The 18,745-nt window shown below is 36.4% G+C and overlaps 1 protein-coding gene across 2 annotated transcripts in view; it reads right to left on the reverse strand.

Moving 5' to 3' along the window:
* Positions 1–12,676, reverse strand: part of LOC103715317 (uncharacterized protein At2g33490-like) — a 39,063-nt gene extending 26,387 nt beyond the window's left edge. For both annotated transcript variants that reach the window (XM_026807775.2, XM_039129892.1), the window contains exons 1-3: positions 12,257–12,676; positions 9,896–9,968; positions 604–678 (exon numbers count right to left, since the gene is read on the reverse strand). In XM_026807775.2, the coding sequence (XP_026663576.2) occupies positions 604–678; positions 9,896–9,968; positions 12,257–12,370 (262 nt within the window). In that variant the 5' untranslated portion in view covers positions 12,371–12,676. The remainder of the gene's footprint in view (positions 1–603; positions 679–9,895; positions 9,969–12,256) is intronic.
* Positions 12,677–18,745: the final 6,069 nt, after the last annotated feature.

Below are 18,745 nucleotides of genomic sequence, written 5' to 3' on the forward strand. Positions count from 1 at the left end.
TAAAGCTGACCCCAAATTGTTGGTGCAGGGCTGAAGGTTACCAGCAATCAGCATGTGAAATGCGCATGAAAAAGAATATGGAAGGTCATGATTACAGAAAAAGATGAGAGGGGCGTTGATGACTGTTTTGGAGATGGTCGTATTTTGGCCTTCCCATGTGAAGAGAAGAGTAATACAGAACAGAATGCTCTGGGAATTGAAATCAGGTTTCCCAAGATCTCCCCGCCCCCCCAAACCCCACCCTGCAATTACCCATGAGAGAGTTGAATGTTCACAATGGGTGGTGAAAGTTGGTCACAATGAACATTAACTTTATCTAATAGTTCAGATGGCAGCAAAAAAGCTTCGAGTTAAATTGCAAAGACCTATCTCTCTATTAAACCATCAAGTTGACTAAGTTCAAACAAACATTACTACATCAGTAACATCATATGCCTCCATGAATATTAGGTGAAGAAGATGATCATATAGATGTTCAGTTTTTCTAGGACACAAAACACTTTTAGAATACCATTGGGGATGACTCGGTGATTTGCTCAAATTAGACTGGTAACTTTAATTATGCACCAGAAGTGATAAGGAAAGAAATATAGATGCACTCACCACTTTCTTCATCATCATTTAATGCAGTTTTGTCAAGTAGACAAGTGCCCATTTCCCTCAAGGCTTCTGAGAACTCTACAAAAATACCAAATGGGTGAAAAGTAATTCTTAAAAAAAAGTAGTATCAAGATTATTGCGCATGAAACTGATTTTAGAAAATAAGAATTGATAAATGAAGGGCAAGGCTACATTAATATCTTTTCTTTTAAAGTGCACTTTCAACCAGAAACCTGTGATGCTTTTCTGTAGAACAATGAAGGATGATTTACATCCATAAGAGTATGAGATCACACACACATGGTGATAGAGAGAGAGAGAGAAAGAGTCAAGCAAAAATATATTTCATGGTTCAGTGCACCCCATCAATGAAGTACCATTACATGCATATTCGGATCCAAGACTCCTCAAAGAGCAAATAATGCAATCTTTGTACAAAACATTAAAAAATAAATAAATAAACAATAGCCCTCATACAGGATGCCTCAATAATTTAGTAAAACTGGCTTGCTCAAATTTGCATCCCATTGACAAACCTCACTTCTTACTAACGTGCTCACACATAGTTCCTCTAGTTCCTTCTAATATAGAACAGTAGTTATTCTCATTCTGCATACAAAAATTGCCCTTAATAGAAACCTAGAACAATTTTAAGTAAAGCAGCTGTGTATCTATAGAGCAAAGATTTTTATACAAATATAAATACTCGGATGGCTATTTCTGTTGTTTTCTCAAAAACATTAATTTATAAATACCAGTTTTATGAGATGATATATGACTTCCCTACAGTAATAAGAAAAAAAGAACAAATCAATTGAGGCACACACACATGTACAGACTCCACGGCAAAGTTCGCCGTACCGGTACCGAACCCCGTACCGGTGCCGCACTAGCATAAGCGTACCGAATGTCGGTACGGTACGGTACGCGTACGTCAGGCGTACCGACACTGGCGTACCGATACCGGTATCCATCGGTACGGGTATGGTACGTCCGGTACCGACCTGTACCGATCGGTACAGCATACCATGCTCCACGGTAATCAATAATCAAGGAATATATGTACCTTATATCATTAATGTCTCAAACATTGTAGACTATAAGATAAAAAGGCCAGCTTACATGTCATGCATGTCCCAGACAATGATAAGATTGTATACACCATTGGGCCATGAGTCTAATTACATGTAGCTTGACAAGCCAAAGTTAATACGATTAAACAGATTAAACATCTACAACTAGTCCTACTTTCTTCTATCTCCACATACATCGCAAGCATTCAAAGGAGTTTACATTTTATGGTTAAGAGAGTACTTGATGTAGCAGAAATAGAGGACTGCTCATAATGGGAACAAATCTCTACCCTGCAGACATCTTCATCATTTTATAAGTGACGAAGGGCTGAGATTGCAACATCAACAGCATGCAAGGCATATTAGGGCCCCGCTCTGACTCAATGGAGCAACTAGAAACTTCTACTTAGGGTGACTGCCCACTTCTAAGAACTGGTCCCCACCCTGCTTCCTGAGCATGTGTTTGTTCCTTTTTTTTCTTTTTTGAGAGAGAGATCGAGACCTACTTTCCAAGACCTGCATCCACTCCTGCTTCTGGCAACTAAGCAATGAATATCCTTGAAGAGAAACATGACTGCACTTTCATCCAACAGCCTCAATTTTTACCGCTGATCAAATAGCTTATGGTTTTAATTTTTATTTTTCAAACAGTTTTCTAGGGTATTTTGACTTTTCCCATTATGTAACATGAAGAGTGCATGATATAACAACCGTTGCCTGTTAATAGTCCTGGTAAGGATCAAACCAAGTTGTCAGTTACTGAGGTTTTGAGGGGATATGTTTCTACATCTGTATGTGGCAGTCCTAAAAGACTAAAAGTAGGAATCTAATAGAGGATTGATTGAGAGTACAAGAATCCAGCGAGGCCAGTCGAAAATTTATCCTGGTTACAAATAAAAGAAACCTTTTAGTCAAGGTCTCTCTTTCTCTCTACTTTTACTCTCCTCCCTCTTAATATCTTTCTTCTTTATACAGCAAATCCGTAGTATATTTATATTTCTTTACTTCTCCTGTGCTTCAAATAGATCATATTGTTGTATTTATTTCATCAACAATCTTATTTATAAATAAATTTTATTAGTTAAAATGCTTCAACTGGTAATCACTAACACATGGAATTCAATTTCAGACTTTAAAAATATTACTGAAATTTTCTTTCCTATCTTATTTCTGAAGATCTGCAATCAGGATCCCATTCACAAAACCTGTGCACAGCCACTCAAAGAAGACTAACATTTTACTTCCAGCTGTCACTTTCTTTCAATTTTCTTCCCTTTTTTTATTTTGTGCATGCAGTTAGAATCATTCTCAATTATGTGCTTCAACCTATTATTTAAGTCCTCATACTATTTCACTGCTCTCTGGAATTCTGTGTAAGGTTAATACTGAACTGTTTCAGAAGATTAACATGAAGCTTTTATTTCTCATCTATCAAAATCCTCTAATAATTAAAGCATGCCTAAATCACTAATTTTCTGCTAGCCATCTTTTGACTTTCAACTTCTGGTCCTGCTTTTTGAAACTGGACAGCAAGAGTATGAAAGTGAGCCTAAACCCTAGGACTTCCTTTCCTTTTTAGCACTCCAGTCACTGCAATTCATTCACCATTTGATCCTATGTTAGAATTTGGGTCTATGACTTCGTTCACTGGCGTCTGTTAGTAAAAATTGGAAGAGAGTGGGTCAGTGTTGAAGGTTTCAAGAACAATTGTGGGACCTTGTTAGAAAGGTTAGGTTTTTCTAGAGAGATGTTATTACTGACAGATGTCATAAGATGTACCAAGACAGGGGTAACTGACTAACTGGAACTTACTTTAACAACGCAAGCAGGGGGACAAATTATATCATTATCATATTTTGGGTGTTTTAAGGAGTCCAATTGTACAATTGGGAAAATTAAGTTTTGAAAGGATAAGTAGTAGTATGACCACTCATTTGGAGCTTGCTTTTCTAAACCTGTTTCCTCTATTGACTATGGAGGCAGCTGTAAGGAATCTATAAATTTACAAGTTCATGAGAGAAAGTGATTTTGGGGGTCAGCCCCCCAAAGAACTTCAATGATGCAGAACAAACTAGAGACTAAGGTATGTCATACCGTCCCGAACTGGATGGTACAGGACGTACCATACCATACCGGTTCGATATTGATATCCGATACGGGCGGCGTACCAACACTCGATACGCCAAAAAAATTTCATATCGTACCATACCGACACTGTGCTAGTGTGGTACCAGTACGAGGTCCGATACCGAGACGGCGAACCTTACTGGAGATGGTCATAAATGTAATGGTGAACCAGAGAATGACTAGGAGTTTACATGAATTTAACAATTTGTTGTCCTGCTGTTGGGGCACATTATAGATCCAAATGTATTTACAATTTCAAAAAGTAGAGGATGAACAGCTCTTCTTAGGTTTCTAGGGATGAGGTATGACAGCTATAGCTCGAATCTCAGATTGGGAGACAATAAGGAAGGAGCTTTTTGGCTTTAAAGGGTTTACGAAAAGAACTCATCATGGCGACTGCACTCAGAGTTCAGAAAATGTGCATTGCTATATCAAGTGCATTGGAAGGATAAAGACAGAAGTAGGTGGGCTACCTAGGTTTTGACATTGGTTGTTAGGTTTCCAGGCACTTTAGTACCTCACCAGGGAAAGGAACAAAGTAGATCATATGAAAAAAATCACATCAAACTCGGCTCCACTCTTTTTTCTTTTCCTTTCACAAAACAAAAGCCACGCACATGAAACATTTCTTCCACTTCGCCTAAGGCCTTTCCATAAAACAAATATTGTCGAATCATCCCAAACTGGTCAATTAGGATGTACTGAATCGAATCAGCCCAGAACCAGGACAAATTGAGCTTTCAAAATGGAGGAGGTAGGTTGTAATGGGCCGAACTGATTAGTACTACCCAGTCACGGGCAATATTGACCCGATTTACCTGAGTCAAACCAACCACACCTATATGAAGTCCCCCGTTACCCCTCAATCTTGATCTCTCTCTCACGTGCGCGCGTTTATCTCCTCGCTTCTCTTTCTTCGATCTCCCATGACCCTCTTGTTGATCGTCCTCAACCACCATCACCGATCGCCTCAATCAAGTGCCTCACTCTCCCACTACCTCCCTCTCTCCTCAAACCTCAACGTCTTCCATTACAAACCTCCAAGACCCCTAAACCCTTCGTCAACATTGCTTATTGCCCTCCATGACCCCAACACCTTCGTTGCCACCACTTCCTCTAGTGTTGCCTCTCTAGCATCCCTCTCTAGGTCGCTACCTCCGGGTACATGCCCCCTCCCTTCCCCTCTCTCTAGATTTGACAATAGCAACACTTGATTAGCAAGGCAGTGCATACCGTACGTCAGAATAGTACTGCATCGTACCATACCGACCCAGCATCTGATGGACATGAATCACAATACTAGTATTGCTAACTTTGTTACAGAATTTACCAAATAAAAACCAAGCTCTTGCAATGTTCTTTCTACTTGGCCTAAGGTCTTACAAAATAACCTAAACAAGTAATTTAATGACCAAAGAAATTGGGGGAAGGATTATAGGCACAAAAATTGAATTGATGCTCAAAAATTGTATAAGGAAAACAATGTACATGATGGTTTCACTAGAAGTATATACAATGTTCCAGACAATGAAAGACAAAGGCGACCCAATGCATGAGGCCCCCACCACTGTAGAGTCTGGAAAGTTAGTTGTACATTGTCCAAAGAGTTAGATGTACGCAATCTTACCCCCCATGCGAAGATATTGTTTCCATGTTGCAATCCCATAACACCTATGTTCCAATGAAATAACCTTAGCATTGCGCCAAAGCTCACCCTCATAATGTTCCAGGCTATGAAAATATGGTATAAATTTGAGATTTATTTGTAGATTGTAGTGTGCCAACCCTAAAAAGTAATGAAAAGGCTGGATATTTATGATTATCGCTAAAAAATCATAGTGTAGTTTATTTTGGTATCAACGAGGTATAGGGGATTGACGAAGTCATGGAAATCGACCTTATATACGACTATGGAACTGAGAGATTTGAGTGCAAGGTAGGCTGAACTGGTATTGGGACCCATATCGCTCAACTATCGATACGATACAATACTAGTTCGATACCGTACCAACACTCGGTACGTTTAGGCATGCTGATTCTGAGCCAGTATGCAATTTTTTTATTTTTTCAAATTATTTTGATGCTTAATGAAGTTTTTGAGTGATTTAAACATTAATGTGATGTTTTTTGGGGTGTTTTGATGTTCTTTAATGTGTTGTTTCTTTTTCTTCATGCTTCTTGTTCATAAAATAACTATAATTTCAATTCTAAATGCATTTAGAGCACATAAATCATTATATTCATAAAAAAATCAATAAAATATAAAATATAAAGTCAATTTAAATACACAATGGCATTTAAATATCAATTCTGACCAAGTTTTATTTTTTTTAAAGAAAAAAGAGTTTTCGAGGGGATTGGATGCTAAGAGCTCACGGAGTGGGGGGCTTTCAGTGCCCCCAATTACTGGGCTCACACGACGGGCGGTATGCATGCCTAAACCGGTGTGAACCAAGCCTGGTATCGCACCTAACTGCTCGATTCATGCAGTTCGGGCCTATTTTCAAGCTGATGGTTCCCCTTTGGTACAGTACAGGTCGAGCCGTCTGGTTTGGGATAGTTCGACCAACCTTGGTTGAGTGAGTGCTTTATGCTTTATTAGTCGTCGCTCAAGTACCATATAAGCTTGGACAACCCTTATAGGCGAGCCAGGCCTAGGGTGCGCATTTAAGAGAACATAGGTGCCAAAGCCGGGCGCTTAAACAAGTAAACTAGGAAATTTTAAGATGGATCTTGCTTTTATCAATTTATATATTTGTTAATCTTATTTATGACCAATTCGCCTATTAAAAACCCCTCAACCCATTCCAACCCAAATCCATGAGATGTGCCTAACACTAATGAAAGGAGATGGAGAACAATAGAGGGAGAAGGAGCAAAACACGATTCTGCCGATCATAAGAAATGGTCATAGTGATTGACAATGGCCTAGGGCGGCAGCTCAAGTTACAACAGGAAGTGGTTGGGCTTGGGTTATTCCCCTTCTTTTTCTCCTATTTTTCTTTCTTTTCTTTCTTTTTTTTGGCTACCATGTTGCTAGTAGTGGGGCCACTACTTGCAACAAGCAATGTTTTGGGTTTATTTTGGCAAGACAATGCATTACCTCAATCAACAGTGATTGCTAATACCAACAGTTGGCTAGATGCCACTGCTAAATTCTAGGTGCCCATCTAACACCTAAGCATTGGTTGGCTCCCTAATGACCCATGTTCTATCACCATTTTTAAGAAGAAAGATTGTTTCAATCATTAGTTGAGTACTTGCAAAACAAATCTATTATTTCTTATATTTAGCCATTAAGTTACTTGGGCGTAAAGGAAGAGCTATCTAGTTTTATTGTTACTTGATCAACAAGTTACTTGGGGATGAAGTAATGGATGAATTGTAATTAGATTGCAAATGGAGGGGCATTTTGTTTATAATTCGCTTTAACATCATATATAAATCCCTTACCTTTGGATTTTCATATGATGATAGTGATGTAATATTGATGAATGAGTGCAGCATTCAGCCCATTTGAGTTGTTCCCTTATGCATGGTCAGGTGCAAGGCCCTCTCCAAAGCGAACTTGAGTTAGCATATACATTCTTTCATCATTCTCCTGAGTGTGATGCTAGACCATAGTGCAAGACCATCCAAAGCCAATAGATCTTGTTTTCTATCCCATCTACTCTCTTTATAATTTTCTATATTTGTTATTTATGAATCTAAACTACATCCAAAAATCATAGGCTAAACTCTGGTCATCACCTGCATAATTTCTAATCGTGAATAGGTTTGGTCCTAGCACTCTAAAGTCTTGTTGTCTTAAGTCTTTCCCTTCCCCTAGGCTGTCCTACATTACAGATATATTTCGGACTCGTTTGTTTCGCAAGAAGAGGGAGAAAAGTGAGGTCAATAGAAAAATGGAGAAATGCCTCATGTTTTGTTCGAGTTTTCAAATGAGAGAGATGAGAAAGTAGCTTTCCCATGGGAATAAAATTCCCACATTTCATGGGAAAGAAAAATCCATATGGAATATAAAAAGTCCAATTCCCACCGACTGAGAATTGGAGATTTTTTTTTCAAAAGTGCCCTTATGCTTTTAGATAAAATGGGGTAAGATCTTTTCTTTTATTAAGGGCATAACAAGTATTTTACATAACTTTCCTAGAAATGTAAATGCTCAACCAAACAAAAGCCACTTTGGAATGTGCCACTTTTCCATGGTCAACCAAACATGCAAAAACTATCTTTCTAAGAGCTTCTTAGAAAAAACATTCCTATAAGAAAAAATTCTTTCCATGAACCAAACGAGTCTTTCATTTCTTCTTATAACATTGCATTTTCCATCTATTTTAACAAACATTACAAAATGCATGTTACCTTGAAAAAACAATAATAAGAATTGAATATCAACCTATAATTTTAGATGTTGACATATATATATATGTCAACATCTAAAGTTATAGGTTGATATTATATATATAATTAAGTTAACATACTGATGGAGAGATACATAGGGACTAACAAAATCAAAAATGTATGGTATGGGATGCAACATGGGTAATAATTTGAGCAGGAAAAAGAAAGACATCTAAGGTGATCAGATTCTGGTCAAGTCCATCAATCAATAGATATATGATTGACCCAAATCACGACCTGACAAGCAACTAGGTCCTTATCTCCCATTCCATACGCATTTAGAAGGCCTCCAAGACTCTGACTTGAACCCCATTACAAGAGATAACTTCATCAGATTATATTTGACCAATAATACCAATTCAAAGGCTAGATTTAACATATTATAAGAAAGAAGGAAACAGATCAAATCAACAAAAGGAGAGAGAATCAGTTACTATAACAATCAAGGTTTGTCCCAACTCCCAACCATTTGGGGTTGGCAAAGTAAAGAGTATATCAAAACGTAATAAAACTAAAATGCCTGTGAAATCACGAGATACCCTAAAGAATCATGTTGATCAATGATCTAGCACCATGTGATCAACAACCGCAAAATTCTACTCTAGAATCTCTTCAAAAGCTAGCTCCGACACCCTCCTCCTAAGCACCCAATATAATTTCTTTTTAGAGATCTGCTTTCTCGAACCCCTACTAACTCCTAGATTAGGTAACTAAGGGTCAGCTTACAATTCTCCAAGAATAACAAAGAGTGTGTCAGCTCAAAAGGATAGGATTAGAGAGTTCTAGCCATGGAAGTCCTTGAACAATGATATTTAGCTCAAAGTGGGTGGAGACAAAAAGATGAGTAGTGTATGGGAGGAAATTAGGCTTTTCACAAGCTACAAATGTATCAGCACTTGTGTCTTTTGATGGGCCTAATGGTAGTGTGTTGAACAGCTGGTCTTGCAAAATTATTCCAAAATTCAAATCAACTTTAACTACTATGTTCAGATTTAAACCATAAATTAATGACCCAATCATACTTCAGCCAGAATATGATCAAAACTAAAAGTTATTTGACTTGGCAAAAATGGCTTCAACATGTTGGCTCGCCCACCCTTCTACTACAGCCCTTAGTATGTCAAAAACTTCAACAACAAATAAGCCAGAAATATATACATATGGATAAATATATCAAATAATAACACCAAAAATTTGCCATTATTTTTTTAGGAGGTAGGTGAAGGTTTTACCATTGATGGTTGCATTTACAAGAATTCATGATCTTGAATTGAAATGCAATGTTTTGTAATAATTGTCCAATTTTGTTGACATATGGTCTTGAATTTTTCCAATGTATGATGCTGATATATTGAAAGGGATGGTCTGATACTAAAGCAGGAGAGCCAGGTACTCAGAATTAACACAATATGATCAGAAAACAAGTTAAAGGAATCAAATGGAAGCTCCAGCCTCCTAAACCTGAAAGATTTCTAGACAAAGGCACCAAACCATACATAGGTTGTCGAAATAGCCAAACAACATGGCATGTTATAATTAAAGCATAACTAACTGATGCTTCAAATAACATGGCATGGAGAGATTAAATAACTGTAATCAGCTAGACAGATTTCTCTCTGAATGTAGTCTAATACATGACACCTAAATTCCTCGAAGATAAGACAAAGGAAATATAACATAAGGCAATATACCGTGTGCACTATTTGCAGTGGCAGCCGCAGCATAAAGTAAATTATCATAGCAATTCCTCATGTCAGACATGTCCTGTAAAAATAAAACACCACTTAGAAAAATAAAAAATAGTCTTTCAATAATTACAAACAAAGCAATGTTTTTCTCTGAGTTTTGAATTATGAAGTGAACCAATATGATGGTCCATTTGCATGTAGAAATTTTCATCAAACTTCTTTCAATATAGAAAATCAAATTTACTATCTAACCAACATAACTAGTGTATCCCATTATATCATGCACAGCCTTTCCTGACTGATTATAACAGTTTACAATATCAAATTAAATTTGGAACCCTCAAGAGCCTTCTTGAGATAACAAATGAAATTTGGAACCTCAAGAGCCTTCCAAACAAAGTGAGATTCATATATTATGACCTTTTCCTTTTTCAAGTTACTCACACAAGACACGACTATGTTTCTAGCAGCCAACTGGACAAATGGATATAGTCAATAGGAGAAAGGTTGATCCCAAGTGCAGCAACCGGGTTTCACTTCATTGTTCTCAGTGAAAATCTAGAAAACAAGAATCATGTCCCAAAATGTGTGCCGATTGCAACAATAAACTAGTATCCTGAAGTGATTTCAAGCACCAATGCTGCCTTTTGGGCTTCAAATTAGCCTAGACAGGCCCCATTTGAGTTGCTTGCAAATGGTTTGGTATAGCATAGGATTGATTGGGGATCAAGAGTTTGATGAGTCTTTATCTTACAAATTCTGAGTTTTCCTTATTTTTAAGCTTAATTATTATTACCACAGCTTTCAAGGGCTTAAAGAGAATTTTACAAACAACAATAAGGCCTAAAATGTTATATAGGATAAAATGTTGCGCAATAAAAGGGTTTAGGAAAACAAGCTGAGTGTAGCAAAATGAGAATGATAAGATAAATATGGCTGTAAAAATAGAAAGGATAATTTGAGAAATGAGTATATCAAAGGAGTTGTTGAAGTTGCACGAGTCCAGGATATGGAATGTTAAGCATGCACACTATCCTAAGTTGAAAATGAGTACACCAAATGGATTAAAATATAGAACTGCTTACAACTTGATAGTTAATATGCATCTTCACCTTTGTATGATAAAAGAGTCTTGAGAATGCTTTGACCGGGTATACAAGCAAACCTGAAAAACCCATCCATATTTGAATCCCATTAAAAATTTGAATCCAAACGTGAAAAATCCCATCCATATTTGAATCCCATTAAATATTTGAATGGAAACCTGATCCACTTTTATAAAAAGCAGGTTTGGTAGGTTTGGCAGGTTTGTGTTGGGTCCATATGATCCATTTTTGTCCAAGTTATCAAAATGCCTTCAGTTAAGATTGGTTTGGATTATTTGTGTTTCAATTTCAGAACAGAGACGATCAATCTACTCCACTTGCAACCCTAGCTTTGACAGTAAAACTCTTCAATGAAACCAATCACAGTTTTTCGAGAAACTAATTAATCAGCACTCTAATTATCAACTCACATGTCAAAACTTGATAATTGGGCATATATATGCAGCATCTCTACTCTCAACAAAGTTGCTGTCACTTTTCTTTTTTAAATTTTAAGAGTATTAAGACAAAGTGAAAAAAGGGGGTACTTGACCACATCCTTAAATAAGATCTAGCATTGACTCTGCATATGTTAAAACTATGCTCCAATCCAACAGGGGCTGTAAAGGGTCCTACAAAATTCTCTTTCCAGACTTGATTCAAGTAGTGTCACTGGCAATTCAACAGGTAATCTTAAGCATTATGTAAGACAAGGTGCATAGAACACCATCATTGGCAGGTTACCACATTTTGATAAACAATCACAAAATTGCACACATCACAAGCATACAGCTGAATCTCACATGTTTGATCAAATTAGAGATCATCATAACTTTTGCTACACCACTATGATCCCTTCAGAGGCAACACGCTGGTTTCATGAACTGAGACCATAAGAAGAGACAAATGGATCCGAAGCTAAATCTCCTAAGCTTGACTCTACCAAGCCATCTTCCCTACTGTAAATTAGGTCGGGGGAGGCTCCGAAGGAAATATCTAGATCATGCCATTCATCTGCAGCTCTAGTTACCAGTAAACCAACGAAAACAAGGGCCGAAAAGATTTTTTTTAAAAAAATAAAAAAATGACATTCACCCCATAATCTAGTCAAGTGCGATTATGAAACCAAGATTTCATTTTTCCGAGCGACAGGCAAAGGAATTGCGTCTGGTCACACAGAACAGCGAGATCCTGCCAGACTCGAGACAAAACTCAAGAAATAGGGAGAAATGGAGTGGGAGACGTACAGGGGAGGGAATGAGGTGGAGGAAGAGAGGACCTGGGAGGCCTGGAGGAGCTCGTCCTGGTGCGTCGGGGGGTGGTGCTCCCTCTTCTTTTTGGAGTCGTGCCTGTGGAGCGCGAAACCCCGCAGCTTCCTCAGCGACGACTTCATGTCTCCCCTCTCTCTCCACCCAACTACAGATCCCCGAAACCAAATCCAAATGCAATTCTCAATCCCAATCCCAATTCCTAGAGAGCAAGAGCAAAAGAGACGAAGAAGAAGAAGAAGATCCAAGAAAAGAAGAAAACGAAGGGAAACCGAAACCCTAAAGAGCCCAGGGAAGAGGAGAATAGGAGGAGAACAGATCGATCTCAGAGGCGCTCGCGCGCGCGCTCTCTATAACTCTCGGCATATTTATTACTTTATTTAGTAAAAAGAATTCTCCTCGTCCAAGAGACACTTATTAGCGAGAGGAAACTAAGAAGTAAGAACGTCACCAAGGCCAGAGAGAGAGAGGAAAGAAGAGTATACGAGGCGGACTACTGGGAACGGGACCAAACCGGTCGGTCCAACCACCTCGACCGGTCTGAACGGCGAGCCGTTCGACGTTCAACTTTTGGTGGCGGCTCGGCTGTCTGACCCGAACAGCAAATACGCTTCGTAAACATCGTGGAAGCCTTCTCCTTCTGTATTACCATTATTCTATTACATGACCAATCCAACTGCTATTCATCTTGCCCAACCTTTTCGAATTTTCTTATTTTTTTTTCCTTTAATCCGGATACAGGTGAGATTTATGACGTAATAAATTTACAAAAAAAGCAGTCAAAGTCAAAATTGATGTGGGTCCACCAAAATCCCGCATAGGACTTGATCCAGAAACTTGATCCAGAACTCGTTTGGTACACAGAAAGAATTTTTTTCACTGAAATATTTTTTTCAAAAAAAATAATTTATGAGTATATGATGTTTCGAAAAATTGCTTTGACATGTTTGGTTGATAATGAAAAAATGGCACATTTCAAAATAATTCATGTTTGGTTAAGCATCTATTTTTCTAAAAAAGTAGTATAACATACCTATGATATTCTTAATAAAGAGAAAGTTGTTATCTATAGATTTTGAAGACTTAAAAGTATTTTAAAAAAAAATCTAATTTTCAACTTGTGGAAAAGTAACTTTCTCATATCCATCATTGATTTTTTTTTATTTTTGTTTTTCATAAAACATGAGACTCTTATTCTCATGGGCATATTAGTTTTTCATCTTTTTTTTTGAAAAACTCTAATTAAATAAAAGACTTTTTTTAAATTTGTTATTCCAATATATTTTTTCTTCCTCTTTCCACCAACCAAACGAGCCCCAAAGTGAAGTGGCCCCGCCACTAATGGTGGGCCTACTCTCAGCCCATTAAATCAATTTATCTCTTGAAGCTGCTCGGTTGATGCCAACCGTTGGATCACCCTGCCATCATCAATGGATGGCACAGACACGTGCTATTCCATGTATGGAGCATGAGCTTGGAGATAATCTAATGGGCACCTTGGCCCATCAAGGTGGGTCCTAGTCAAATTAAATATGTTGCAAAGGTACCCATGCTTTGAGTGGCTCGAGTAATTCTGCCGCTATCCATGGAAGGTTTTAGTCAAAATAAATCTTCTTTTTGATATTAGGATTAGAATTGAAAAGTTCCTAATATCACACTTTTCAAGGTCAAAGACATGTTAAATGTAACATGTAAACTAAGGATAATGAGGTCAATTACTTGCTGTCTTGCCACTTTGACACCAATGGTTGAAGGAGAAAATTTTACTCAAACAATGTCTCCAGTAGAATTTAATGATGAGAAGCGGTTATTATATAAATGCAAGAAAACTTGAATGTTGTCTTATAAACTAGAGGTACTTGAATACTTGATGATGTTCTTATGGACTAATACTTTCTAAAGTGATTGCATAACAATCATAGTATGCAAAAAATTAAATAAACAAATCAAAATGGTACATATCTACAGCCATAAAATCAACGCCCATTCTAATTAATTAGACTCACAATGCCTGCTTTTGAATCAAGATATATGATACTTTTATTCATTAATATGTGAATGACGGACTATGTAGTTACTACAAGCCTAGAACCATTTATAGATGTATTTTCGAAACTGACAAACCTTTTCCTCGATGAAAAAGCTCGAAAAGATAATGTTTATTATCTCAAAAAATACATACCAAGACAATTTCAACCAAGAGGAAGATTGGCAAAATAACAATGAATAGGAGATTTTTTTTTTTTTTGGAGGTCTAAATTCACATACTTGTATATGCAAATTTAGATATCTATCATTATCATCATTATTGTCTTTGCACTCCAAATTTATTCTAGTAAGACCACTGCATATGGAGATCATTTATTGCTTTAGCTTTGCACATTTTTGACCCGGATACAAGCACTTACAATAGTAGATAGGTGCAGATTGAGGTTATTCATATATTTCATTGGATATTCAATCTAGGTACAAATGTATTAGGAATGCTTCTCCTAGGGTGATACCTTTCTATCTTAATTTAAACTGATTTTTATTAGGAAATGATTAGGTAATTATGCAAATAAGGATAAATTTATTTTTGTATTCCTTGCAAAAATATTTGTTTGTTTCTTTCTTGAAATTTAGTAATTAGTTAACCGCAAACTTGATTGTACTATAAAATCATGACATTTCATAATTTTATATGTCTTTAAAAATACTAGTAATGATTATATGGAATATGGTGTTTGGTCGTTTCATAAAATTTCATAAGAGCTAAAACCATCGCCAATCACACAACCGTTATGATTGACTTTCCATATCATTGCCCCCGTGGCCATTCTTAAGTGGTTTTTAAGGGGCATGCCTTCATTTGCCCACGAACATATCAATAAACTTTGGGCAATAATGCAGTAGACTCTTCAACAACCATGCATTTTATTTTTTCTATTCATGAAACATATAATAACTCAAGCAAATACATGCAAGTGACCAAATCAAACCCTAATGTCAATTGCATGGGACTCTATTCATGCTTGAACCATAGGTCTCATATTCCGATCGTCGGTGCCATGTCTACCATACTTTTTCGTTCAACTGATGTTGCCAAGTTCAATTCCAGATGTGATCGTGGTTGAAACCAAATCGATGGCATGCTTAATGTATGGTTTAGATTTGTACCGGATTGTTTACCTTCATTTTAGACTTGGGAATGGACATAAAATGGTCCAGACAGGAATTATTGGATCAAAGTATCAAGCCTAGCATATGGGTCCAATCATAGAACCGGGTTAAATTTGGGTCTAGATAGCACGTATGAACCGGGTTAAATGTGGACCATTTGAACTGGAATTCAATGGAGTGGGAAAAGTTTTGGCCCCACAGGGTGTCATCTTTTGTTCACCACCTTGTCTTCTGGTAGCTTAGGATTTCATCATGGCCCCCATGGAAACATCATAAGCTTTTTGTTTGTGTCTCCTTTTGTGCACTCCTTTCTTCGGTCAATGGCCTGCGTCCATTGCGTGCTACTTACCCTTCCTTTTTTTTGGGTACAAAATTGCGTGTTTCTTGCTTGTCCAACGAATCCAAACTCATTTTCCAAAAGCTTCCATACTTTTCGGTCAAACCAAACATGGGGTGGTTGCAACCTTTCTCATTCAAATGCAATGTAAGTTTTTGATGGCATTGTCTGACATTTTCAACGCTATATTCTTAGCTGCATTCCAATAATATGTTATAATAAATTGAAAACTTTTCAAATTAATTTTGATTTTTTTTCCTGGCCAACCTACTCTTCGAATTTTCTATAAGTCAGCCATAGCCTTATAGCTTTTGGCAATAAAATTTTATCGTTGCAGTTACTTTACTTAATATTTCATGATATAGCATACTCTTGATGCTCTAAGCTCTTTCCCAAATTTATCAAAAATTTACTAACACATTAAGAGCCTGTTTGGAAAATCCAAAAAAAAAATGGTCAACATGTTTGATTCCCATAAGATATGGCTATAGAAATATTTAAACAGGCTCTAAGCATGAGATGGAATCCATCTAAGAAATCTAATGGGTCTTGGAAAGAGACCTTTGAATAGGATTTTTCTACTTGTTTTAAGAGTTCAAGAGCAACGATAGCCGCAGATTCCATAATTTGCGGTGTGAAAGTCAACTCCAAATTGAAGATTTGACTATTCCCAGCTTTCAATAATTTCAAGAGGAAGTGACAATGTGTAGATTGGTTATGCTAAATTACATATTCCAAAGATATTAAGGAGACATCTATAGGATATCAGTACAAAAATATTCAAACAGGCTCTAAGCATGAAGGTGGAATCTATCTAAGAAGTCTAAAGGATCTTGTAGAGGAATCCTTGAGATGGGATTCTCTACTTGTTTTAGAGTTCAAGAGCAATGGCAGTCGCAGATTCCATAATTTGCAGTGTCAAAGTCAACTCCAAATTGAAGATTTGAGTGTTCCTAGCTTTCTATAATTGCAAGAGGAAGCGGCAATGTGCAGATTGGTTCTACTAAATTTCATATTTTCGAAGATATTAAGGAGACACTTTTCACCTTATACCATGAGGTCACCAGCCCATCCTCCCTCTTATCTGAGAAAATTCTAGGCTATGTTTATCCTACAATGGACTTTATTAAAAAAAAGTACATAAATATTCTCCTAAATATCGAATTGTACATAAATATCCTTCTAAAATTAATATTTATATGTATACCCTTGTAAAACACTTGTTTTTCTATTCTATCTTTTTTTTATTGTTGTTTTTGCATATATACCTATACCATCTAACGCCGTTAAAAAATTAACGATTTGAAATTAAAACGACTAAAATACTCTTGATGGGTAGATATGCAAAAAGAAATATTTATAAGGTGATCGCGATGGGGGACAAAAAAGTAATTTCAAAATTTTATTTTATTTTATTTTTAATTAAAATAAATATGGTTTTTATTACAAAATACCTTTAGGGGTATTTGTACAAAAACAGTGTTTATGAGGGTACAGAAATAAATATAAATTTTAATAGGGTATTTACACAAATTTAAATTTTTATAAGGGTATTTATGCAAAAAAAACCAAAAAAAAAAAAGTAGGCAAAGTTGGGTTCTAATCTTCCAAGCTCAACTAACTGCCATATTCCCATCCATATTTTCTAGAATAGCCCGCTTGTGAACTTAACTAATGAAAGTTGTGTCCCTATATCCTCCTCCAACAAAAGGAGTCCTCCTACTCACCCCTTGGTCTCGGAATGTTCGAAATTTTAATAACTAGTTTAAGATGGTAGGTGGCTTGAAGCATCTTATATTTCTATGGTTAAGATAATAAGATCACTGCCGGTGTTAAACATTGGCATCCTCCTACTATCACCATACATTTGTAATCCATTGATAGGCATCATAGGCACCTAAGAAACTTCATTGGCGCTGATTCCTCCACTCATATTCCAAATTCTTCAACTCTTCACCAAATTTTAGTGAAATTGATAATCAAATGGCCTATTATAACAACTAATTCTGAAATGGTTATTACAATTATAATGGATTGACAGCCATAGTTTGCTCTCTTGACTGAATTATTCCAAAATAAAAATATAAGATGATGGCTAGTAGCGATGGCAATTTTACATCCGATCTATCCTACCCATAATGACCTATTTTAAGAAAGTTCAGATTTGATATAAATAGATTTAGATCGTAAATAGGTCAACCTACCTTGAGCTATTTATTAAACAAACCAGGTTTAGATTTAGATGTTCGACTTATTTAACTTGTTTTGATTCGTCTAATAATTGAATTGGGTCATGACATATTTAAACTATTTAAGACCTATTTAACCCATTTAAAACCTACTTCACCTCTTTTTGTCCTCTTTAACTTTGCTCATTTAACTCATTTAACCCGATTACATCCATTTAATCTATTAGAAACTCATTTAATATATTTAACCTATTTAACCTGATTCAACCTATTCAGTAAATGAATTATGTGAGTCGAGCTGGGTTACTTGTTTAATAAATAGATCGGATTCAAATCTAAATTTTTGACTTGCTTAATAAACAAGTTAGATTCGGGCTAATAAATTTTGACCCAATCTGCTTGTGACCTATATCTGACCGGACTCGCCCAAATTGCCACCCCTACTGGCTAATATTAGTGTCTTTTTTTCTTTTAAGCATGATGTAATGGTGTTTAATAATGGTCATAATGGAAATAAAATCTATAATTGTGCTACATGCTAGTATGATTTGATTACACCACCTTTCATGAGATAAAAATCTTTCAATTGAAACAAAGATTTGACTTCAAAAACAAATTATTTTAAAAAAAACTGAAAAAAGGGTGGTGAATGAAAAATAAAAAAGATAAGAAACAAAAGAAAAAAAAAAAGAATTTGAAAGTCGTAGGACCCTCATGTGCTATGCATAGAGAAGGGGAAAAAAAATAAAGAAGAAGAAGAGGAAGATCTTAAAAAATAAAATAAAATAAGAGATAGATTTGAAAAAGAGAGG

This window comes from Phoenix dactylifera, chromosome 9 (genome assembly GCF_009389715.1).
Source record: "Phoenix dactylifera cultivar Barhee BC4 chromosome 9, palm_55x_up_171113_PBpolish2nd_filt_p, whole genome shotgun sequence".
NCBI classification, from domain to species: domain Eukaryota; kingdom Viridiplantae; phylum Streptophyta; class Magnoliopsida; order Arecales; family Arecaceae; genus Phoenix; species Phoenix dactylifera.